This window comes from Hydra viridissima, unplaced genomic scaffold (assembly GCF_058129835.1).
Source record: "Hydra viridissima isolate aposymbiotic clone 2 unplaced genomic scaffold, HvirCarnegie_v1 scaffold_5, whole genome shotgun sequence".
Classification (NCBI taxonomy): Eukaryota; Metazoa; Cnidaria; class Hydrozoa; order Anthoathecata; family Hydridae; genus Hydra; species Hydra viridissima.
The window spans coordinates 13,819,006-13,845,888 of NW_028324304.1; the positions used below are offsets into that span (position 1 = coordinate 13,819,006).

A 26,883-nucleotide genomic window follows, 5' to 3' on the forward strand; every position below is an offset into this window, starting at 1 on the left:
ATGTAGAAGTATATGTATTAAATTAACAAGATATTAGAACTGATATCATCATAAAAGTTTTATTCACAAAGTATGATCTAATCAATATTATATAAGTATTGCAGAGAGTTAGAGGAGCCTAACCCTTAAACTTTCCCATTTAATTTTGTATAAATGTCATTGAACTCTCTCTTGAAGTGGCAGAGTGGCTTACTATAAAGTTTAGGCCAGTTTAGTTCCATTAAGGTTAGGCTAGTCTGGCTCTCAGTGCCTTACTTAAGTTAACTAGGTTTAACATTCCTTACTTGCATTCATGGCCAACATGGCAAACCTGTGCACATTCTGTACAACAACAAAGTGGACCAACAAGACCACACGTTTTACATTCAAATATATCTTGATTTATATGCTTTGTGCCAGTCCATGTAAATGAACATGTGTCATTACAACATAACACTTGCAATGGAGAAATATCAGGATCAGTACCAGGAGGACATATCATTGCCATAAACTTTTCTTTGTTTTTTGGTCCAAGTTCCCTTGAAATATCAACTGCAGCATTATATAGTTTCAATGCTGCAGTGTAAGCACGAATCTTTACAGCAAACATAAATGGAGTGCAGCCAAAAGCATCTCTAAAAAGAAAACTACTGTGTTATAATTAAGACAAGTTGAAATGTATAATTCAAAATGTAATTATATTAAGTCATTATTATCATAGTTGTAATAATTATATATAATAGTTATATTACATGCCATGGGTATAAATTTTGAATAATAAACTTAGAAATATATGTGAAAATTGAATTTATTTACTTTTTAAATGACTTCCTCACGAGAAGAAAAATAAGAAATTAATTACAATGAAACCTATCAAACAATTAAATAAGAATGCCAAGTCTTAATTAATTACCTAAATTATTCCTTGAATTAGGAGAAAATATTTTTGAAATAAAAAATATGGCAATGTAAATTTTTTACCTTTCAGCTAAAAGTTGAAACAAATGTGTTGATAAAGAAGAGTGAGTTAACATAATATCAAGACAAGAGTCTCCATCAAACAATGGTACCCACATACTACTGTCAAATATATCTGTTTTTGAATCTAAAAAAAAAAACTATTATTGGTTTTGCATCACCCATTTCATTTACAGCATGATTAGTTAAAAATTCCCGACATACCACATTAAACTAAAACAAATGCTAAACATTTTTGCCAAAATTTAAAATAAATTTTCAGCTTATTTGAAACTAATTGCAATGCAAGTGTAACCATTTCAAAATAAAATTTAGAATTCAAACTGGCTTGGATTGAGAGATCAGATTGAGAGTAAAAAAAAAAAACAACCTGAAACTTCATTTCTTTTACTTGATTTAGGAGAAGCTGGTGAGTAAGTTGGAGACGTTGAGTAAGCTGGAGACTTTGGTTGATATTCAACTAAAAATTTGAATTTTAAAACTTTAACAAGCAGCCTACTTGAAGTATTTAACCCCTACTTTTTATCTATTAACAAATCAAAAGACTTCAAAAAACCTAAGTGTTTGAGTTTAATCAATATTCTTTTGTAAAAAAAAATTATGAACCATTATTATGAAAAGGCAGGCCAATTGGGTGTCATAATAAATTTATTGTAAATAATACAATATTTGTAATGAAGCAAAAAAATCAAAAATTAAATTAGGTCAATTAAATATTTATGAGTCCAGATTTTTCAAGCTAAATATTAAAATTTGATTGAAAAATATGGAGGTAAATTAAAACAGAGCTGTTTAATAGTAATCTTCACCTTCATTTTTTTTTTTAGGCTTTGGTGATAATGGTTTGCAGGTTGATACACATAAGTGGAAAATATTTCGATTGCCATCAACTTTTTCATGAACATGTTTTTCTGTTAAACCAAATTAAAAATACTAATATTACAAACATATAATTAAAAAAAAAAAAAAAAAAAAAAAAACATAATATAATAAAAATACAAAAATTAACAAAATAAAATAAAAATTAACAGAACTTTATATATATATATATATATATATATATATATATATATATATATATATATATATATATATACACACACACAGTACTGTGAATAAGTTTTAGCCCACCATAAGTTTATAATTATTTTTGATTTTATCGTAAAAATATAAAGGACTTATGAAGTAAAAAAAAATCAGGTTTATAGACACATAAACTATAAACAAAAATATCTAGAAATAATTTGATAAAATATGATACAAAAAAAAAAGAACAATTAATACTTCGTATGTCTGTCTTTTGTGTTGATCACAGAAGTGAATCTCCTGGGAATCGATTCATATAAATTTGTAATGAAATTTTGTGGAATATTGTCCCACTCTCTTTTTAATATTCGAAAACATTCTTCGACATTTTTGGGGTTATATTCAGCCTTTTTTTTATCCAAATATTCCCAAACATGTTCAATAATATTCAAATCTGGACTTTGAGGAGGCCAGTTCATTACTTCAAGAACTCCTTCCTCACACATGTCCTGTAAATATTTTTTGGCCACTCGGGAACAATGTTTGGGATCATTATCTTGCTGTAGAATGAAATTATTACCAATTAGTCTCATTCCAGATGGTATTGCATGATGTCTTAAAATTTCTTTATACTGTTCTCCTGTCAGTTTGCCATCAATTCTGATTAAATCATCTACTCCAGATGATGAAATACAACCCCAAACTAAAACAGAACCTCCCCCACGCTTGATTGTTGGATGTAGACAATCAGGGAGATAAGCCTCTCCTACCCTTCTTCTTACATACTGTCATCTTCTGCTACCAAACAATTCAAATTTTGATTCATCTGTGTATAGTACACGGTTTAACATTCCTTGCGTCCAATTATTATGCTGTTTTGCATATTTAAGTCTTTTTTCTTTATTGCCACGACGTAGTAAAGGCTTTCGAACTGCAACACACCCTCTTAACCCAGCTTTTAGCAAATGTCGTCGAATGCAAGATGAGGAAACATTTGTCCCAGTCGCAGCCTGAATGTCTTGGGCTAGTTCACTGGAGGTTTTTTTTTCCGATTTTGCAGAGACACATTTTTAAAATACTTTATGTCATGTTTTGTAAGCTTTGGAGGTCTTCCACTTCGAACTTTATTCTCAAGAGATCCCATGTATTTAAATCTTTTTATAATTTCTCTAATGGCTGTCCTTGAATATTTTGTTTTCTGGACAATTTGTCGCTGAGAATAACCTTCTTCATGAAGCACAATAATTTTTTTTACACTCCAGTAGTGGAATTTTACCCATTTTATTACTTAAATAACAATAAAAATAACAATACAAAAGAAAAAAAAAAACAAAAAAAAAAAAACGTAAATTAGAAGTTTTGCTCTTAAAAAAACAAAAAATAATATTAAACACACAGTATCTATGAAACATCTTTGTAAACTGTACTATCATCTAATATGAAGCCTTAACAGCAATAAATAAACAAAAATGCAAGAGCAAGCTAAAAACAAACGAGCTGATACGAATTGGGTTTAGATCAGCATACAATAAAAATAAACACGTTAGATATATCTAAATACAAAAATCTTGATAAATATTGCTTTTGTTTGTTAAAATAGTGTTTAATATTGTTTGAAATTAGACATTATTTTATATAAAAAAATAATCGGAAACTATTATTCAAAATCTGTTAAAAAAACATGAGTTTTAATAAGTGGGCTAAAACTTATTCACAGTACTGTATATATATAAAACAATCAAAATATGATTTGAACAGTTAGCATATAAATATTGGGAACGAAAATCAATTAAAGATTACCGATTTGGCAATTACTCAAAAATTGATGGATGGCTTCTGCATCAGAGCGAAGAATGCTTTGAACTAGATCACTGTCTTTTACAACCATTACAGTCACAATTAAATGACCTTTGTTAGTATCATTAATCCTCCTTCTGCCCATAGCCAAACAAGCTACAGGAGGCATGTTTAATATATCAGGTGTGCGAATTCCATTGCTGTTATCTTTGATTAATGGATATAAACACTGATTTGGATCTTGCAATAAAGTAAGTGAATCCTAAAATTAAAATATAGTATGAATATAAACTGTATTTATAAAAGATATTTTACAACTTTTTTGATTTAACTATTATACACCAGCACTTTAATTGAAAATATCCATGCTTCTATACACATTCACAAAACACTTTGATAAGAAAATTTGATATTTTGTATTTTGTTATCCATACAAAAATATCTATGTACTTTTTTAAACTAAATTCTTTTAAATTGTTATTTTCTTGATTTTTTTCAGCATTTAGGTAACTTTTTTTATAACTGCTGCTACATAAGAAATTTATAAAAGTAGCTTAACAAAAAAGGTTTAATAAATTAATTTTACAAATAAATAAATTTTTTTTTTAAAAAAAAAACAAATTTAACTACATTTTTGCTTTATGAAACTCTATATAAACAAAAATCAAATTTTTTCATCATAAGCTTGGTAGCATTAAATTTTAATAACTTGTTCATCATGGTAAACTCAAAATGGTGTAACATTTTTATTTGGATTTTACATCATAAAATAAAGAAACCTATTTTAAAATTTATTTTTGGTTATTTATCATAATAATCAAAGTTTACTTTAACTTAAATGAAATAGATTTTAGGAAAAAGGAAATAGATTTTCGCTTTTTAGTAGGAGATTTTACCAAACAGAGAAAATGCGAGGATCACAGTTTTAAAAAGCCATAAAGATGACATAATTAAAACTTCAATTCAGCCAAATGATGTAACACATAAAAAATAATAAACAAATTTAAAGAAAGAACTTTTAAATGTCTACTTCTCTCAATGTTTAATGATTAAGGAATAACATTCAAATTTACTAACAAAATGGAAAGATTTTTACTTACAATTCCAGAAGAATTTAGAATTGAAGTTTGAGGCTGAGTTTTAGATAAGAAGAATGATGGTGCTTGCTGGATGTCTCCTCCTGATTCAGCACGCCCTGTTGCTAGACTAAAAGTTACATAACGTAGCCCACTCTGTGTTTTCAACAAAACTCGAACACCTGAAAAAAGAACAATTTAAAGACGTAAAAAGAAATATCATTTTAAAGATATAAAAATATACTTTTTATCATGAGTAATTTTTTTTTTCTTAAACTTTTAGAAAATTAACTTAAGAAAATACACTGGTAAACTTGCTGGAAATGAAAATCTTTACTTTAAAGTATAAATAGTTAAGAAAATCTTTTTTTAAAAAGAGATTTAGAAGATTTAGAAGATTTAGTAGAGAATGAAAATAATAAATCTTAGATTAATAATGGTATTCCTTTCCAAGTACAAAAATCTAACAAAAAGTTTGATTCTCAGGTTGATATGGGCTTTTATACCTATATTAACTTCAACAAATAGTCAAATAATAAAAAAACCTTTTGTATCTAATGCTATTGAGAGAGCTTTAGAGTTTCCTGAAAGAAACAGCTGCTTTGGTGTGCGTTGGAAACATTCAGGCATTTTAGGTGGACTTGTCCATTTCACTATCTGTAAAGAAATAAAAGATTAATTTAAAAGTACTGTAGCTGGTATTTAAATTTTCCCAATTTACTGTTTTTCAAAATTAGTTTAGCAAAGCTCTCAAAGGCAACTGGTCAATTTGTAGTTCCAATTAAAATCAAATAAACAAGTCCTTCAGATGATTCATTAATTAAACTTTAAAACTAACATTTATCATTAAAAAAGTTTTCATACACCTGATATACATAATACTCTCATTTCTTTATTAAAAATGGCACCTTTTCCATGCCTGCAATATATTTTTAGGCAGGGTAAACACTGCCAGGAGAAAATCATTAAAACGATTAGAGCTAAAACTTTAAACAAAATGTTTTACTGAAATTTACCTGCAATTCATCTTTACGAACAACACGGCATGGGTCTAGTAGTGATTCAATATCATGCTTTTCAGTTTCATTTTTCTTTGTAGAAAAATCAACCACTGCATATGCTCCATCAACTTTTACTACAGTGCCAACTGGAAGATTGCGAACTTCTTCAACAAATATCACATCTTTTAAACACCACTGCTCTTCTTTAGCAGTAACAGCAGACTGAGAAGAATTTTTCTCAATACCCTCTTCGAATCGTCTGCGCTCTAAAGAATTATTTTTAAAAACCAAAATACTGAGAATATAACTGCCATAAATTAATAATTACAAATAATTTAGGGTTATCATTTGGCTTTTCTTAAACTAATTAAGCAATAGTTTTTATGCTTTAAGTATCAAAAACTATTAGCTCAGTGTTTAAGAAAATAAAAGGTCTATAATGACCTTTATCCTTTTATGTAGTCAAAAGCCAGTTAACTGCTTATGAAGTTTAAGGTTATTATTTTTTTTTTTTTTTGTAGATCAAGTTGAGATTCTCCTAAATTTAACAAAACATACTTTGTGGTGAAGGTCCAACATTTTCATTTTCATTACTGTTGAATTCTTCACATTGATAATTGTCTTCTGCATGTTTACTCATGTCAGCTGCTTTTGGCATTATGTCAATTATTTTAAATCGACACTTCTCAACAATAGTCCATGCCTGCTCCATCAGCTCACCAACTTTAGGCTCACCATTTACTGTTGTAAAACCAATTGCACCTGGGTAATAAAGAGGGCAGCTTCGAATGCATACCTGAAACATAAGGTATGCAATAACAGAATAATAAAATTTGCATGCATGCTAATGAGTGTTTACCTAAAATGAATATAGCTAATGTTAATTTATGCTAAAAGATTTTTGAAGATTCCTTGTTGTTTAGCATTCAACTTTTAGACATCTTTCATTTCTCTTAAGCATAATTTTAAAGTTTCTTTTTAAAAACGTTTTTTCCTGTTATTGTTCCTAAAAGTACAAATAAGTTTGAAGAAGTTATTTTAACCTTTGTATTCACTAATATAACTCTTGATAAGGATTTGTATTCACTAATATAACTCTTGATAAAGCTTTGTATCCACTAATATAACTCTTTATAAACTTCTTTAAGAAGATTAATTAAGAACATTTTTTTACCAAAATATTTTTCACTGAAGGTCAATGAAGTATAAATGAATGACAATTAATGAAAAATAAAGTAATCTCATTAATTTATAATTTATTAACTTTATTTTAACACCAGCTTAAATACGACAATATTACTAATATTATAATATTCATATTCTAAATAAAAAAATTGTTGCAACTGATTTTATCATTGAAAGATCAATAAGTACTCAAACTTAATGGAGTAACAAGCTTGTCACAAAAATTCACAATTGTTGAGTAAATCATCAGAATCTGCATTTATTTTACAGAGAAGTAAAGTATATGGAATAAAATATATACCTGATAAAATAAAATATATACCTGAGTTTCAGTCTTTATAAGATTGCTACCATTAATAAAGTATAAAGTATGTACCTGAGTTCCAGTCTTTATAAGATTGCTACCACTAATAGCACTTTTCTTGGCCTTTATTTTTACTTTATCAAGTAATTTCTTTCGTTGCTCAAATGGAAAAACTCCCCTAAAAATTTCAACTACTATTATTATTTAATTTCAATCAGATAGTGATAAAAATATGAAATACCAATCAGATGATGGTGATAATCATACGAAATACCAATCAGATGATTGTAATTACAGATTAAGAAATAAAGAAATAAAGGAGTACTTAAAACAAATGGCTAAAAAAATTATATTAAACATACCACCAGTATAAAGAACCATTTGAAAGTTGAACACAGGAGTATAAATCACAGACATGAAGTTTTGATACAGAATTTCCTTTGAATTCAGAAAAGCTTTGAAGAGGTTGCTCCAATTTATGACCAACAGCAGATAAGGTCTCATCAAACCAGGCAGCAATCTGAAGACGAAATTGAGAAAATGGTATTTAGTTAAAAATAAATTGATTTTTGCTTTTGTAAAGTTTTGTTCACAACAATATGAAGCAACTTTTTTTGATTTACCTAATTAATTAGGATTAGTTCAAATAAGTCTTGACTCTTGATAACTCATTAGTCAAATAGTTTTATTAAACTTTTGTTTTTATGAAAATTTGGTTTAAATATTTAAGAACAAAAAAAACTATGAACATATAGGAAAAAATACATAAGATTTTTTGTAACTAATTTTTTGAAATCTGTATAATTTTAAATAAACTTCTTGCTTGAAGTCTTGTAACTAATGGTATTAACAAAAAACAAAATACTAATCATTAAAATTTCTAAAAGCATTAAAAAAATTTAAAATAATTGATCACCATTTACAATTGCAATTATGGTCAAGCATGCTACTTACTTTACCAGTATCTGTAAGTACAGAGATGCGAACATTACATGATGCAATCTTAACAATTTTATCATTAACTGTAATATTCATATCAGCTGCCCGTGGATGAACATGACCAGTGATTTCTGTTATAGGAGACTCAGGATCTGCCCATCGCCACCTATGCAAAAAACCGTTTTCTGTAACTGCAAGCAGTTCAGAATGCAAAGATGCAATCTGTGAAAACTTTATAGAGTCATCACTTTCATCCTAAAAAAAAAAAAAAAAAAAAAAAAAAAAAAAACTTTAGCTGAATCTATAACAGATTTAATAAGATAATTCAATATTAATCTTCAGTATAAAAACTTAATATTTCATTACATTTATTTTTTTTTTTTTATTTAAAATAACTACTTAGGTCGTTAGGAAAGTTCGTAGAACTTCATCTATAAAGATACAATGAGACAGGGAATAATTAAATATTTATATATCATTTTAAACTGCGTTTAATTATGAACATTTTAAGTACTTGTTGAAGTATTTTGAATGTTTATTAAAAAAGTTATTTAAATTTTACTATATACGTTTTCAAGAAAAAATTTAAAAATGGATACATTTGAATATCGAGCATATATTAAAACCCGTGCTCTACTTGAAGTTTCAGCACAAGCCATAACCGATGAGTTGGTTTTAGTTCATGGTGACCAAGCTCCAAAATATAGTACAGTTGCCAAGTGGGCTACTTTATTTAAAGATGGTAGAGAGAGTCTCGAAGATGATCCTCGCTCAGGGCACCCTCAAACCACGTATACAGCTGAGAATATTGAACGTGTGCGAGCCATTATTGAAGAAAATCCTCATGCAACACATGATATAATTGAAGCCCTGACATGGATTAATCGCTTTACAATCAACGAAATCATTCACAACGCACTTAAAAAAAGAAAATTAACATCACGTTGGATACCCCACGAGTTAACCGATCAAAATCGCAAGAATAGAGTTGAGGCATGTAAGGAAAATTTAGCTCTTTTCAGAAACGGTCCATGGAGACTATGTGATATTATTACAGGGGATGAGTCGTGGTTTTATTTGAGACAAGTTGGACACAAGTCGGCTAACGCTAGTTGGGTCGGTGAAGGTGAAAGTCCAAGAACTATAGTAAGATGTGACAGGTTTCAGCCGAAAAACATGTTCTACATCTTCTTCAAAACAACAGGTGTTGTTCATTTGGGTTATGTTGAAAAGGGAGACACCATTACTAGCGAATATTATATAAAAAATTGTTTGAAACCTCTTATATGCGAAATAAATAAGCAAAGACCTAAAACAGGCACTCAAAATTTCAAATTTCTCCATGATAACGCTCGACCCCATGTGACTGAAACCGTCACAAATTGTCTAAACCAAGCTGGAATTACAATAATTCGCCACCCACCATACTCACCAGACTTAGCTCCATCCGATTATTGGCTATTCGACTTGATAAAAAAAAATCTTGATGACGATACTGACATCGAAAGTCAAAAAACTCGTATAACGAAGCTACTTCAAAGTATACCCAAAGAAGAGTATAAAAAAACGTTTGACAAATGGCTTGAAAGGATGCAACTTTGTATAGATAACGATGGACATTATTTTGAACATTTGATAAAGCAAAATTAAAAAAAACTCTTCTTTTTTTTTTTTTAGAGGGGAGTTCTACGAACTTTTCTAACGACCTAAGTACATTACACAAATATCTGAAGATGGCAGATTTTTTTATTAAGGGGATTAACTCCTTTTTATAAGAGTAATAAATTACTCATACTGAACATGAGATCAATCAGATTTATGACAATCATGCTAGACTACTAAACTAAGATATTTCAAACTAAATGACATTTTTTTATAACTACAGAACTGAATATGTTCAAAAGATATCTCACCTTAAATCTCCACCATTCAATTTCCCCAAATCGTTGCAATGTTTCAATGTTTGATGGATTTTTTCTTGTCTTTTGTTGAGTAACAGGCTTGGATGAAGAACGCTGTTTAGTATCATCTTTCATAATCATTCCCCACCATCTATCACGTAATCGAGATGATGCTATATCTCTCCCTTCTCGATTATTTGCAGCACTGTAAATGATTTTTTTAAAATAGATTTTAAAACATGTAAACATATATACTTTTAAGGATTTTTTACTCCACACAAACAACATTTTGTTTACAAAAAACTAAAACACAACTCATTTATGATCACTTTAGCTGAGAAAAAAAGGCAATTTTCATAAAATATTATGACTTTAGAATTATTATTATAGCTTTAAAATTATTTTAAAATTATTTTAAAAACCTGTTTTCACTGCTTTGTGTACGATTGGTTGCATGATACACTTCACCTCTTGTGTATAATGGATTTAGAAGGATATCTTCAGGAAAAAGAGGATCTCTTTGAACAACAAATGGCTCTTCACTTGGAATACCAGCTTCAAAAATTGAAATTAAGTCATCTGAAAATAAAACTGCAATTCAAAAAACATTAGCACAACAACTTTTAAGCCTTTTGATTGGTGTCAAGAATTTTAGATAAATTCTACACAAGAAACAGCAAATATAAAATAAAAGCTTACCATTAGGCAAATAAGCCTCTTGTATATAGCTGTCATCATTATCATCATCTGGATCATCATCATCACGAGAGAGAAGATTATTTACAGCCAGATTTACATCTAAGCTTGTCTTTTGTAATTCACGAATAATTACTTGCCGAGATTTACCTTGTAATACTACTTGTGCCTAAGAAATATATGAAAACAATTTTATTAAATCTATTTAAAAAAAAAAAAAAAAAATTAATAACTAAACAAAACTACAACTAGAAAACAACAATCATCAGTTGTAATCGACATTCTACTTTCAATAGTTAAACATTCTAAAAGAGAAACTAATTGTATGTTAATTTGTAATTGTATATTAATTTGTAATTGCTTTACAAGTGATTAAAACTTTTGAAAAGTTTCTCTAGCTCCATTCATATATAATATTGTGTGAAAAATAGGCTTTTTTAAAAATGACAAGAGCAATAGTTTTGCCATCCAGATTCAGTTTGAGTGAATAGAAAACCTCCAATGACAGTTCCAGAAGAATATGCAAGATCTTCCATCCAGGTAAACTTCTCTTTCAAAATGACCCTGGGTTTTTAACATAGAAACATTAGCTTCAATCAATAGCAAAGAGCGATGTTTTCTTAAGGTTGTAACAAATTAATTTTAAAAAACTGTTTTTGCATCTTTCTTTGACACCACTCTCTGCATTCTCAGATTCAATTTAAAATTTGCCTCACAATGTTGTAAAAAGCATTTGGATGATTAAAGACATAAAGCAAATCATTATTTTTTCAAGATAAATTTTTTTTGGTCTTCTTTTTGTTGCTTCTAGAACTGCCAACTAATCATTTGCTCTAGCATGTCATACTTTTTAGAGGCAGCATAAATTGATAAAGTTTTTTCCTTTTGAAACATTTTGTAATTTTATCTGCAGAAAAATAAATTCATATTTCTTATATTTTCAAGCAGCAATTGATGCTTCTTTATCTTCAAATCTATCATGATTTTCTATTAACACAATATAAATCAATAAATTTAAACTTCTCCATTAAAATGCAGCATTGTAGTGCAAAAAACAGCTTTGTTGATAGTATAACTGTAACTAGTTTTTTGAATTCCTATTGAGGAATCAAAAAGTATTAAAGATAATTCTCATGTATTAGTTCAAGATAATTCTCATGTATTAGTTCAAGATAATTCTCATGTATTAGTTCAAGATAATTCTCATGTATTAGTCATCTTGTAAAAAAATAATGATAATCTTGAAACATTGCATATTTGGTTTTATTGAAGGAAAATTTTAATCAATAAAATTTAGTTATAGGTAAATGATAAAATGTTCAACTTAAGTTCAGTTTTATACACATCTTTACACATTTCATGAGCTGATCACAACATGTCAAGTAACCTAAAGCATATTTTTCATAAAAAGTTTATCACACAAAAAGAACATTACTGCAAAAAACAAATCTTTTACCCTAATTATAAATGTACTTTTTTAGAAGAAAACTTTTATGCCTTGTTGAATAATTTAGAAGAAATTTCTTCAGGAGTAAACTTTCAAAGAGGCTATTTCATAGAAAGTTATAAGACACAAAGTTATAAGACATAAAGAGCTGAGAAGAAGTTTCTTCTAATTAATAAAACATGCATGCATTAAGGTGACAATTTTTTATTATTTTTTTTCTTTATTCAAAAATTAACACTACATTTAAAGTTGTTCTTTATCTAAAAATTTATTTTTATGATATTTGTCATTTTTTTCTATTTTTTTTTTTTTTTTTTACTTTTTGTTAACATTAAGCTCAATTATTCTTTGTTATAAACTAGTAAAATGAATATTTAAGCCATATTTATGATTTTAGAAAGCTATTTAAATATTGCATTTACAGATGAGGATGGAAAAAGCAAAAAAAACAAAAACAACTCTTTATATAATTTAAATACAAGTGTCAGAAGACCATTGTATTTCCTTAAATCACCTATTTCTGAATTGCCATCTTATCAGCTCCCTACTAATGGAACATTTTTAAGAAATTACCAATATCTTATCAGTTCTAGGTCAAATCAATTTAAAAACTTTAACACAAACTTTGCACCTGCAACTGGCAACAGTTTTGATATGGTACGCAAAAAAAACCCTAAATGTCAGCAAGAAAATGAAAACTTTTGTCTCCTCTGAAAAAGAGTAAACCTCCAGAAATTCTGCAGATTTGGCTATTTAATTATCTAATTTTAAAAAACTATTTAATTTCTGAATCAAAAATTCTTGAAAAGTTTGTAAAACTTCACAAAAAATGGCAGCTTATGGTACAACAACAAAAACTAACTTGGAAGATAAACAGCAGAGAACAAAAAATTATAGAGCTTTAAGTAAAGCATATAATATTATTTTGTAATATATGTAGATCTGTATAATGATATTTTATACTAAGATTTAATGTGTGGAGTATGTTAATGTATAAACATATGTGACTTTTTTAGGGTATAATGGAAGGTCTTTTTGACATTGGAAAACCAAACATAGAAGAACTAATCGTCAGAGTATCAATATGCCTAGAAACAAAGAGAGTATAGCAAGAAATCTTTCATTTATTAAAGATCAGAGGAATGAAAGAGTTCAGTTCATTTGTCACATTAGAGATAAGGAATTAGAAGCAAGAAAGGAGAATGAAGAGATACGTAAGGCATGAAGAATACATGAAGAAAATGGTGCCAGAGAGCACTTGTGAACTCCTGATGGAAAATGAAGAGAATATATCAGTATGCCTTGAAGTCAATAAGTATCAGCTGATTATGGTCTGGAAGTGGAATCCAATTGTAAAAAAGGAAGAATATGTTTAGAACCACATATTTATTTGCTTTGTTAAATTGTTTATGTCCTTATAAAACTTTTATATAAAAACTTCTTTATAGTTTATATTTTATTTAGATTCTAAAATATGAGTTCGAAACAGAACAAAGACAATTCTCATGAAGCCTAAATAACTAAAATGAATAAAGAAAATCAAACTCATGCAACTACCATTATTGATCATAACGTTATTACCACAGATGGCCTTATGGCAGGGATAACACCTTTAATTGTAAGAAAAGGGATAAGTTACTGAGATCAAACTATGTTTATTGCCTGTCTAATGAATTACTTAAGTGTAGAGATGAAAAATTTAAAGTCAAATAGAGAGATGCTAAAACAGAATCACTACAAAACTGTAGTACACAAAGGTATTGAAATACAAGAAAATTAAGATGTGGTTTATAGCCACAATTTTCCATGCACCCATTTTTTTTTTTTTTTTTTTTTTTTTTTTTGTCTAGCCTTACTAAACATTCTGTTTTAAATGATTATAGAGCTTTCAATAATGCACAAATTATACAGAAAGAATGGAACTTAAATGTAGGTAATGCACTGTTGAAGAGTATGCAAGCCCATTCTCGGTATTTATATCCTAAAGCAGTTGTTATGATTTTAGCTGATTCCTGTCTTGATCTTCAAGTTAAATTAGTCATTTTAAAAACTTTACTTTAACATAAAGTGCCTGAAATAGAACTTATAAATTTAGAAAAGTCAACAGTTGTTGTTCTTAATGATAATACTCAATTGAAAGATTTGATTACAGAGGAAAGTTGGTTTGTTTTTATCACTGGGTTTAGTGAGATTAAGGTTTGGTTATATACCTTTCATACTAAAGGCAACTTAAAAGATCTTGTATCTTACAGTAACTTTGTTTTTTTTATTAAAAACTAAAGTGTCACAAATGATTATGCAGAAAGAAATACTGGAATAATCCAGCAATTTGTTGGTTCATCTCAAAATGAAGAACAATGGCAAAATATCCTATTAGTAGTCAGACAACATCGCAAATTAACTACAAATATTTCTCAGAAGGAATTAAGCCATCTTTAATAAATATATGTTAAAATATTAGAAAAATGTTTTTATATTGTTTTAATTTTACATACCATTTTTTTTTGAAATTACACCACAAAAAAACTGTTGAAAATGTGTTATTTGCATAAAACCCAAATTCTAAATAAAGCTCTTCCTCTTCGACTTTTGAGCTGAATTTTTTTTGGTGAACTTTTAAGGTGACATAGAACAGTTTTTCACGTAGTGGTATTTCAAATTCCAAGAAAAAAGAAAAAGTTGAAAAAATATTGTCACCCTAGCCTGCATCTTACTAATCAAATTAAATAACTTTTTTTAAGTAGCTGATCATAGTTATTTGTCACCCTCATTACATTATTCCCCTGCTTTTTACCTGGGCTATTAGGTCTTCAGGTACAGCAGAAGCTGGTAGAAGGGTTCTACTAGTGCCGCCTAACCAACCTGTACCAATTCTTCCTCTGGTGGCTCTAATGATACGCCCTCGCCCTCTCACAGATGCAACTCTATTTGCTAGTGATGTTATGGTTCCAGTTGAGTTTGTTGATGCAGTATTTACACGTTGCGATGTCAAACGGCTACAATTGCAATTTGTAATTATACCATATTTCAGTCAATGATTAAAATCTGTACAATATCACAATGAAATAAATTACAACTTTCTATAAAAAACTTGCCTTAGCTGATTTGATAAACTGTTAAGTGTTTCCCCAGAAAGACTAAATGAAATATCAGAACGAGAATGTGAAACATCGTCTAAAAAAAAAACAATATAAACTAAATAGCTGAAACTTTGTACTGTTTTATTTTATTTTTGTTTTTTTTTATATATTTTGAAAAAATGCTAAAAAATAATTTACATTTATAATACCAATATTATAAAACATTTTTAGCAGTACAGATTAACATATAGCTAAAAGGATTAATATATAACTAAGAAGATCATTATATAATAAATGTTTCAATACATTTTTGTAAAAAACCAGGCCAGTTATATGTATCCTTTAATATGTTTTTCTTAATATTGTTTTTGATAAAAACACATTAACCTTTTTGCCCCGAAGTACACCTTTTGGCGTTCTCGCTAAATCCGAAGTACGCCTTTTGGCATTTTTAGATATACCTTGATATTTTACAAAAAAACCGAAAAACTGGAGGTTGCATTGCATTACTGAACTCAAATTATGAACAAATTGTTCACAATAGTCTGGAAAAACATAAACTTCAAGTAATTTTATCAAGAGATTAATTTAAAATTTTAACTTAAAAAAGCATAAAATTATGACTTCCAAAGGTCGCCAAATAACTGAATCGGAAATTCAGAACTTTATAGATGAGCTGGATAATAGTGATAATTATGATTGTGAAGATGATTTGTTGATTTCCACTGATGGTATATATATTTTAGTTTATTTTTCTTGCCTTGGGATGTTAAAAGAATGATTTTTTTTTATATTTAAGTAAGTAAGATTTAAATTTAAAGTTGTGATTTAATTTTTTCCTTAAACTCTTTTTTTCAAATATCATATTATGTCAAATTCATAAATTAAAATATAGCTATATATATATTATAATAAATATATAACCCTAAACCAATCCAAAGATGCATTTCACTACCTTAGATTCCTTTGAAGTAACATCTGAAACTGAATTGTCAGAAGAAGAAGAAGATTCGGATTTTGAATTTATTTAACAAGAAATAAATGAAGATGTTTCTTCAAATTATTCTAATGTTGAAGCTAATACCACCAACATCAGTATAGTGACTGGTAGTAATACATTTGACTTAAAACTGCAGAGAAACGTTTTCGTAACGCAGTTGTTAATGAATTTAGTAAAGAAGACGGTGGTGAAAATAATTTTATTTGGGATGATATTCCTAGACAACAATGAGAATTTTCTTTCACTGCGGATAATAAGGTAAATAATATTCCTGAAAAGCATGATTATCAACTTGCAGAACTAAAAACATTCTTAACAGATGATATTATTAACAATATTGTCAGACACAAATAAATATGTACAGCTTGCAAAATCAACACCAGCAATAATGCAAAAAATGCAAACATAAAAAAGAAGTTGCTTTAGTTTATGGGTTGATGTGACATTCAATGAACTTTGGGTGTATGTTGCAATAATATTCATAATGGGAATAATAAACAAGCCACATTATCATATGTATTGGACTAAAGACCACATATTTTCTACACCTATTTTTTTCTAGGCTTATGCGTCGTGATCGATTTGAGTCTATTCGTACAATGATGCATTTTACAGACCCCCAAATATGAAAATCGTGATGACAGTTTGAGTGAACTTAGGTTTTTTTTAGATAGTGTATCAAAATGTTTCTCTGAAAATTATATGCCTGAGCAAAATGTCTCTGTAGATGAATATCTCTCTCTTTGGAAAGGTCGATTGAAGTTCCAAGTTTTTATCCCAACCAAACGTGAACGCTATGGAATCAAATTTTACATGTGTTTTGAGTCTAAGACAGGGTATTTGTATCGATATATAATTCAGATACAGACTATCCTGCCCCCAGTAACATAACTCTTCCCAAAGCATTTGATGAGTATGCATGTTATTCAAAAATAGTTTTATCTCTGATAGATGGACTGTACAATCAGGGTTACTGTGTGACCATTGATAATTTGTACACTTCATCTGAACTATTGATGACATTATTTGATAACCAAACTGATTGTTTTGGTACACTGCGTTGAAAAAAAAGGTCTTCCTAAGGACTTTTGGGCATGGAAGCCTTCTAAAGGTGTAGGTCAACCAGTTTTAAAAAAGTTTTATGCCAAAAAAATTATGATCATGAGATGGAATGATCCCTACAAGACCAAACCAACAAAGGTTGTTTCAATGATGTCAACTAAACATAACAGTCAGTTAATTGAAACTGGAAAAATTCAACTCTCTTCTAAAAATCCCATAATGAAACCAGATGTTGTGTTAGATTACAATAAAACAATTGGTGGTGTAGATACCTTGAGCCACGTCAGTATCCCGTATTCCATGCAACAGAGAGGTTTGAAATGGTTTAAAAAGATTGGTGAGCTGCTTATTGATTTTTGCATTTACAACTCATTTGTTGTTTGGAAAAAATTAAATGGAAGCAACACCAGTCATCTAAAGTTTAGAGAATCTCTAGTAAAAACAAAAATTATGTACCATCTAAATAAACAAGCACCAATTCAGTCAGGACGTGGAGAACCAGTAAATGGCCTAAACAATCCTTTACAACTTGTTGAAAGACATTTTATTACCCAAAAAAGTCAATCACTGGGTTGAAAGCGTAGTAAATGTGTCTGTTGTTTGAACAATGGCAAATGAAAAGAGACAACGTAAGAATGTCGAATGTGCGCTGTTGAACTATGTGTCACACCATGTTTTGAAATATATCACACACAGCGTGATATAACATCAAGAGATAGTTCCTTAAGTGAAAAAACTTGATATCAATATGTTTTAGAACTATATAGATATGTGTTTTCATGTACTTTTTGTCAACAAAGATATTTTGTTTGTTTGTTTGAAATTCATGTATATTTTTGCCAAAACTATGAGTCTCAGATTTTCAAAATTTGAGAAAAATAAAATTGGTGCTTGTGTATATTTTAATTATTCTGTTTAAATATACTTATGGGATGCTAAAAATATTTATTTCATAGCATACATATATGTTTCCACCTGTTTATTTTTTCATACATGTCAGTTTATTGAAAAAAAGTGCAATAATCTAATTTTTCCTTTTTTTGTTTGTTTTTTAGATGAATGCTCTATAAAAGTTATATCCAGTATGGTGCAAACCTCTATGAATTATGTAAGTATACTCATTTACCTTTTAGAAAAACTTTACTTCAAGGTTAACACATAAAGATAACTGAAAATATATTATTTTTAATAAACCTATAACTAAAGGTAAATAATTATGTGTGCTAAGTAGTCAAACCTACAAAATTGAGCGGAGCAAAAAGGTTAAAAGAATATCAAAAAAACTTATACACTTTTTCATAACATTAGCTGTCAGATATTTAGAAGCATCTTACTTGTATCAGAAATATCCTAAGATATTAATGTAATTACTTGTGAAATGAATTAAAAATAAAATGGTAGGGTTTGATCAAAATATTATTAGATTGAAGCTACAGGTATTATTCATTTGTGTGGACATGCTCAAGCTGAGAAGAACTTAATGGATGTAATCCATACTTTTGACTCAATATGCATTATGTACAGCTTCAATTATATTTAAAATTAAAATGAAGCAAGTTAACATCTTTGGATGTTGGTAAAAAAAAGAACACTTGGTTCAGTATATTACAATTATGGTAAATACACAGAAGCTAGAAAACCAAAACCATAGATTACAAGTATAAGAATAAAAATAACCCTAGAATCTGCTGGAATACCAAGATCAAAGATATATGAGTATTAAAATACCATTAACCGTAGAGTCAGCTAGAAATCCAAGATCAAGATCCTTATAAGAATATAATCAAACCTAAAGTTTGATACCTTCAAGAGGATCCAAGTGCTATTGTAAAAGAATTAGTTCCAGTACCTAAACAGCATACCTTAATTGGGATTGTAATAACACTTGGTAAAACTTTTTCTTAACTGTGGCTAGAATTTGAAGAATGGTACAATATTTAGAGCTTACCATAAGAACTGTGGGATTGGATTTAATAGTAACAAAATTAACAAATTATTGGACATATTCTTGTCCAAGGTTTTTCTGAATATGGGATATTTCAAATATTAAAGATTTAAGAAAACATCTTATTAATTTAATGGAACATGTTAATAAAAACTGTAAGAAAACGTGTTTAAATATTCTTCTGAGATTTCATGTAGCAGTATATGGTAATGACAGTATATGGTAATGACATCAAGAGACTTGTGCTATTACACAACCCAACCTTTACCTGCATTTAAAGTAGAAGAAGTCACTGGAGTTTTATTGATACATATTGGAACAGGAATTTCTTCATCACTACTAGAGAAAAAAATATATCATTAAAAGATGAAGTTTTGGATCACTCACTAGCATGCCAACAGTCATTTCTTGTTGCAGAATAAAACTATATGCACAAAAAACTTTGACAACATGTAGTATTTTATAAATTGTTAACTTATTTTTATGTAATATAGAATTTTAAGTTGTAATTAAAATTCATTATTAAATTAAGACATCAAGGCAACATTATGTATAACAACGTTTAATAAAAAATGTTACATATTTATCTACACTAAATAAGTAAGATAAATTAGAAAAAGCTGGTTAATATTTAAAACATTGTCAGCATAAATATATCTACCTATGACATTTATAACAATTACCATCTGAAAAGCAATAGTTTTTTTTTTAATACAAATACTAAGTGTCTTTTTAAGAAAAAAATATTGAAAGTTCCCAACAAACACATTTACTGTTAGGGGAATCCCAGGATCCCAAAATTTCGTCATTTTTTACAATCTCTATAATAGTGTTTATTTCCAAGAGTAGACCTAATTAGATTTAATTTTAAGAGTAAATAGATCTAATCTTAAGAATAAACGCTCAATCCCAGAATTGAGCATTTATTTCCAAGATTAGACTTTGTTAAGGTTTTAAGGAAATAAAAAAAGCTTACAGCTTCCTTAATGTCTTATCTTAGAATCTTATTTAAGCTATCATATTGAATTCTTTAAATTTTTATCTCAAACAGTAGTTTTTAGTTTTTAAACAGTAAAGTTTCTGAGAATATAGTAACTCTTTACTTGGACTATGAAAATAAAAGTAAATCTGCTGTTTGAAAACATTTTTTATAAGAAGATACAGGGCACACAACAATTTTTTGATGTTGAAGCTAGTCATAGACATTGAGGTAACAAATGTGATATTACTGAGCTAAGTTGTGGTCCAGTGATTAAAAAGGTATGAAAAATGATAGATTGATTAAAAAAAAAATCACTAATGAAAAAACAAAAAAACAATATCTTACAGAAGTATGTTGCAACTGAGTTTGGGAAACAAATATCTCTAATATAAGACTGTAAGACTAGATGAAACAGCTAAATTTAATGCTGTAACGCATCTATTTATTAAAAACTGTATACATAAGACATTATCAGACATAAGTCTCCCTAAAGATGAATCTTTTTCTTTCTCTAATAATCAAACTAAAATTAAAGCAGCCATTAATAAAGTTCTCCTCACAGCAAGAGCAACAGTTGAGGTTATTTGTTGTCAGCATTGCCATAGCCTTTCTTGTAAAAAAACTTAAAGATACAAATCCCTTTATCAGTCATAAGTTTCATTCAATTCCATTTTTTTAAACTTAAGACCACATTTATTCTGATAGGGTTATTACTTCTATTATCAGATTTTATAATAGGGAGTTATATAAGAGTTGTTACTCCTATCATGTGGTATTAAAGCTGCTTTTGAAAGTCCTTTGCTTCTTTAATTGAGCTTTAGATTCCTTTTATATATATATATATGCATATATTATGCATATATTATGCATAAGTCTTTTAGAGGAATTTATAAAACTAAGAAATTTAATTGAGCTTTAGATTCCTTTTATTTATATATATATATATATATATATATATATATATATATATATATATAAATAAAAGGAATCTAAAGCTCAATTAAATTTCTTAGTTTTATAAATTCCTCTAAAAGACTTATGCATAATATTCTGATTCTTGGGGCTCATAGTTATTACTTTTAGCCACAATGTTCTATGGTGTTATAATCTTATTTCTAAAATATGGTTAGGGTGAAGCAAAAACATCATTGAAAATTTTTACTAATTTTATTGATAAAATTTAAACTTCTAAATATTTGTCATTAAATTGAAATAAAATACTTTACCTTGGCTCCTTTTGGGTGTAAAATTTTGAAGATTCACTGACTAAATGAAAGGCAACCCTACAAACACGACCATCCTTAAAAGAAATTTACATATTGAGAATTTTAAAATGAAAAAGCATTTTACATAAAGAAATAAGATTTTTACTGAAACAATATTATTACTAAAATAATTAGACAAATATAATTTACTGACCCGCATAAGAAATGCTAAGTGGTTTGGCCCTACTACACATTGTTCAACCTTAGAAGCATCTAGCTCAGGTAAACTAGATGCCCTGTTAAAAAAGATAAACATATTACAATACCTGCTAATGAAAATTAACATGTAATTACAGTAATGATCACAATTAGATAGTACACACATTTTTAGAACAATTTACAAAAAGATTATGTGTGTGTGTGTGTGTGTGTGTGTGTGTGTGTGTGTGTGTGTGTGTGTGTGTGTGTGTGTGTGTGTGTGTATGTATGTGTGTGTGTGTACACACTATAACATAAATTATTTAAAAAAGTAATCAAATAGATTGAAGACAAGCCACTTAATTAAATCTTCAGAACAAGAACCAAAACATGAACATGTTTTTAACAATATAATAGCATACTTATTTTCTTGTTTCATTTACTTATTGTTTTTATCAAGTATTTCTTAATTAATATATTTAAAATATACTATATATGAATTAAATCAGAAATTTTTTTTAAAAGGTAATTAATATAATTATTACATTTTGTGACAGGACTCATGGAGTACACAAAGACATTAAAAATATATAAATTGTAAAAAATTTATTGTCCTTTAGATAACTTACCAGTTAGAAATATTTGTTTTTGACTCAACAAGCTCTTTCAACCTAAAAATTGCTAACATAATCAACCTACAAATATGTGCTTAGGGTTGCAATCCAAGAATAAATTAATCATTATCACATTTACATGCAGGTAAATAAATAAAATAAGTATAAAAACCTTTCAAAGAATTTCTCTGGGGAGGATTTCAAAGGATGAGATATGATCACAACTGATGACATGATATATGCTTTAATTTTGTTATTTTAAACTGTAACAATATATATATATATATATATATATATATATATATATATATATATATATATATATATATATATATATATATATATATATATATATATATATATATATATATATATAATCAGTTCTCTTCTACCTAACACCTAAGCATATTTTGCATGAATTTCACATTCATTTTCATCAACTAAATTTCTAAAGAAAATATTGCCTTGCTAATCCCATTTCTTTTGAAAAAAAAAAAAAAATTACACCAAAAATCCATGGCTAAGATTAAGGCTGTAAATTTTTACCTCAATATAGTTTGACATTTATTTAGAAAATAACAAACTAAAAATAAATTTCTTTTCAATGTTTATCAGGTGTTACATGATGTTAAAATGATATAACATCTACATGCATTTTTAAATAAGTAATTGAGAATCGAGTTTTTAGTTTCTTTTCTTTTTTTTGTCCGCTGTTGTCACGATTCGGTCTTCCATGATTCGGTCCATAACAAAATAACGACGGAGAGTAAACTTCTTTAACGTTAAATATCAGCCATCAAGCCATTTAGTGGTCGCGACGCACGTTGCACCACAGTAACTCTCTAGAGCTTTAACTTTATTCGCACAAATCGTGGCAATTTTGCATATTTATTATTTTTTTATAAAAATATTCCAATTGTTAAATAAAATAATAAAAATATTTTGTTAAATCGTTTTTTATCGATGGATTATTCGATCTAATTACAGCATGTCATTAATTTTTGAGAAACAGGCCCTTCTACTTCCCGCACAATAATTTACAAAGGATAATTGGTTTATTTGTTTTAAGTTAAAGAAAATTTTCATTTAACTGATGCTTTTAGAAACCTATTCATGCAGACTGAAGTAAAAAGTTTCTCAAATATATTTATGGTTTTAGATTGCACTACAATTTTTAGCTTGCACTATAAAAAATTTAAGAACATGAAAAAAAACTAAGAACACATTTACCTCCATTCCTCCAGCACATTTTCAACCAATTTGCTTTTCCAGTGCCTTTTCAGCCGGTTTGCTTTCTTGATGAGAATTAAAACTTTTAGTTCAATTATCAAAGAATGCCTTTACTTGAAATTTTACATTCTGGAACTGGAAGTGCGATATATTATGATATTCTAGTTTTTAAGGTGACTGTATACTACCTTTTCATCCAAAAAATTTGTATTTTGAATTTTTTAATCATCTATAATAAATTTAATAATTTAATAAATTTTTCAAGGAGAAGGATGTTTTTGCAAGTTTCTGAAATGAAGCACTGTTTTTTTGTTTGTTTGTTTGTTTTTTTTGGGGGAGGGGGAAGGGGGGAGGGGTTAGCAACACTGTGCGGAATACCCAAACTAAAGTATTTTCCCTTTTTGATTGAAGTTTTGAATAAACATCATATAAATTTTTCAAAAAAGGAGTTCCTATATCCCGTTTATAATAGCCTTGATTGTAATATATAAAATTTATTTTGAAAATAATCCAATTTCAATTAATATTCTGCTACATAATTTCAGCCTTTAGTTTGTCAAGCGAACCCCTAATTTAATTTAACAAAAAGTGTATTTATTTATTTTTTTAATAAATTTAGTTTAAATATTATTCAATCATCTCTGAATTTCATAGTCTAAAACGTTTTGCAAAACAAATGGTAGACAATAGAGAAAAGTCATGTTGTTTTCTGGATCATAGTATATGGTCACCTTAAAGAGAATTTAAAAACAATTTTATTCAGAAAAATCGGGAAAAAATTTTAGTTGAGTAAAATCCAAAGATTCAAAAAGTTTAAAAAAAAAATTGAAACGAATATATTCAAAAAACAAAACATTTTTAAAAAATGTTGCGGAACAAAATTTACAACATACATTTATTTTTTGAATTGTCAGCTTTATAAAATTATTGTTGGTTTAACTATAAGAATTCATAGAACGTTTAAAATATTCTGACATTTTTTTGAGTACTTGTATGTAGGGGTTTCGGCTTTAGTGTTTAAGGGTAAACACTTTGATTAGACTACTTTTGGTCAATCGAGTTATGACGTTAGGCGTGAGTTATGAGGTTAGGCTGAGGTTAAGCGTGTGAAACTTGATTTTGGTTCAAATATAAACTCAATACAATTAAATTTTAAAATATGGAATACTTGAAACTTTTTTTTATCATTTTCCTATCTAACCAAATTAAATAACATTAATTTTCAAGATATTATTATATTCACAATTAATTTTCAAGATATTATTATATTCACAATCCAAAAAATTTATCAAAAACTTTCACTTTTGCACAACGTTTCTTAGACAATAAGTATTTTAAGATGGAAGCTCTTAAATTAACAAATTTAACAATCAAGACAATTTACAAAAAATATTAATGTATTTGTATAATTCCTCATTTTCAGTTGTTTTTTTTTTTTGTTTATATATATATATATATATATATATATATATATATATATATATATATATATATATATATATATATATATATATATATATATATATATATATAAACAAAACAAAAAAATGAAAATGATGAACAAATTCTGTATTTTTTCAATGCACATGCATATAACTGCGCATGCATGTACGCACTATGATTTTAATAAAGCTTGTGATCTCAGTCATGACTTGACAACCATAGCGAGTTTATGCCACGCGCTATGAGTTAATGCTATATTTTACACTTGAGATGCTTCTATGCGTAAAGCTTGAGGATGGAGAGGAATAAGGTTGAGCACTTAAACATTACACGGGCTCTAATTTGGTTAGTTATGGCATATATTACTATTTTCAAATATATTTAAAAAGAGTAGAAGTTCGATTGATCAAAATATATTTTATATAAATCTTCTATATGAGTAGAAAATAAGCAATCGAGCTAAAGTAAACTTTTCTTACAGTAAGAGTTTAACTTACGTAAAGAAGCCTTAAAAATCCTATTATCTACATATTTTGCTGATAAAAGAAATTTCTAAAAACGAGCAAATCAATGTTTCAAACTAATTTAGGTGATGCAGTGATCTGAGAATGAACTTATTTTAAACCAATCAGTAAAAGCAATATGTGGTTAGAACTGCCAAGGTTATCCTTTTTTTTAAGCGGTAAAACTCTACCTAAATAAGTGCGATTTTATTAACTACGAAACATGAGCGAACAAAATACATCTTAGGGCCTACCTTTGTGTTGAGTTTGTTGCAGGGTAGACATTATAGCAGTCGAATCTATTTTTTCGGGTTGCTAATTTCTGATTTTTAAACTTATTATCGGAACTTATTTTAAACTAAGCATTTGTTTTTCCGTTAAATACGAATAATAACGAATAAAATAAAAATTTCTGTCAGTCATTTGAAGTAAATTGAATTTAAAGTAATTTATGTATTTAGAAATAACAACTGGATTAAAAGATTCATGGAAAAAAAATTCCAATACCTCATCCCTTATATACCATACAAAATGCATGATGCAACTTACAGTATAGATTACAAAATCAATACTGATGACCAATAAAAAAACCCCACGGGTACTACGACGATACAATATCAGCAAATGTTGTGTTAGCAATTTGTGTAAAAGAATCCGTGAGTTGGCGAATTAAATAATATCTTTAAACAATATTGTATCCTCTGACCTGCGTGAATAAACCAAATAATTTTTGCGATATTTGCTGCGAAAAATAAAAAAAGAAGAACCGCAACTGTGATTTAGAAAGCTACAACTTGCATTTCAGTTACAAAACAGGAGACCAATAAGAAGTTGATCGTCACACATTTGCTATAAATTATGAGAATTGACAATAAATGGTTAAATGAAACAAATGGTTCAATGGTCAAATGAAACAATGCTCGCATATCTTTACATAGTGACCGTGAAAAAGATCATACTTCATTCTTTGACAAAGAATGTCGCATAGCCATTTGTAACGGTATTAACATAAATAACTATTCAGATGAGTGAAGGTTATTCGTTGATGCTTCCGAATTAATAGCCTTAAAGCTATTGTTTGCTATTGTTTGCTATTGTTTGCTATTGTTTGCTATTGTTTACTATTGTGTACTGCTTTATTGTTTCTAGGGAGAAAAAAAAGCAGCAAGGAAGTGTTTGAAAAACTCATCCAGGTTTATAAAAATTTTGATTAAAGTATGTCCTTCAAATTTTATTTTCTAAATTCTCACCTGTATTTCTTTTCATCAAATTGTGGTGCAATTAGTGACGAC

At 28.0% G+C, this 26,883-nt stretch overlaps 1 protein-coding gene across 5 annotated transcripts in view; it reads right to left on the reverse strand.

The window, feature by feature from the left end:
• LOC145189216 (E3 ubiquitin-protein ligase UBR5-like) overlaps positions 1 to 22,688 on the reverse strand; it is a 35,878-nt gene extending 13,190 nt beyond the window's left edge. The window contains exons 1-22 of one of the 5 annotated variants that reach the window (XM_090087421.1): positions 22,588 to 22,688; positions 22,431 to 22,472; positions 21,818 to 21,899; positions 21,625 to 21,698; positions 19,685 to 19,752; positions 15,425 to 15,503; positions 15,124 to 15,325; positions 10,886 to 11,051; positions 10,609 to 10,765; positions 10,199 to 10,391; positions 8,301 to 8,540; positions 7,709 to 7,866; positions 7,419 to 7,524; positions 6,416 to 6,653; positions 5,873 to 6,123; positions 5,402 to 5,513; positions 4,881 to 5,038; positions 3,784 to 4,042; positions 1,767 to 1,868; positions 1,328 to 1,417; positions 961 to 1,084; positions 285 to 614 (exon numbers count right to left, since the gene is read on the reverse strand). In XM_090087421.1, coding sequence (XP_089943547.1) covers positions 285 to 614; positions 961 to 1,084; positions 1,328 to 1,417; positions 1,767 to 1,868; positions 3,784 to 4,042; positions 4,881 to 5,038; positions 5,402 to 5,513; positions 5,873 to 6,123; positions 6,416 to 6,653; positions 7,419 to 7,524; positions 7,709 to 7,866; positions 8,301 to 8,540; positions 10,199 to 10,391; positions 10,609 to 10,765; positions 10,886 to 11,051; positions 15,124 to 15,325; positions 15,425 to 15,503; positions 19,685 to 19,752; positions 21,625 to 21,698; positions 21,818 to 21,899; positions 22,431 to 22,472; positions 22,588 to 22,649 — 3,293 coding nt within the window. In that variant the 5' untranslated portion in view covers positions 22,650 to 22,688. Of the gene's footprint in view, positions 1 to 284; positions 615 to 960; positions 1,085 to 1,327; positions 1,418 to 1,766; positions 1,869 to 3,783; positions 4,043 to 4,880; positions 5,039 to 5,401; positions 5,514 to 5,872; positions 6,124 to 6,415; positions 6,654 to 7,418; positions 7,525 to 7,708; positions 7,867 to 8,300; positions 8,541 to 10,198; positions 10,392 to 10,608; positions 10,778 to 10,885; positions 11,052 to 15,123; positions 15,326 to 15,424; positions 15,504 to 19,684; positions 19,756 to 21,624; positions 21,699 to 21,817; positions 21,900 to 22,430; positions 22,473 to 22,587 lie in introns of all 5 variants that reach the window. The other 4 variants (XM_090087419.1, XM_090087420.1, XM_090087423.1 and 1 more) reach the window with 4 other exon arrangements.
• Positions 22,689 to 26,883: the final 4,195 nt, after the last annotated feature.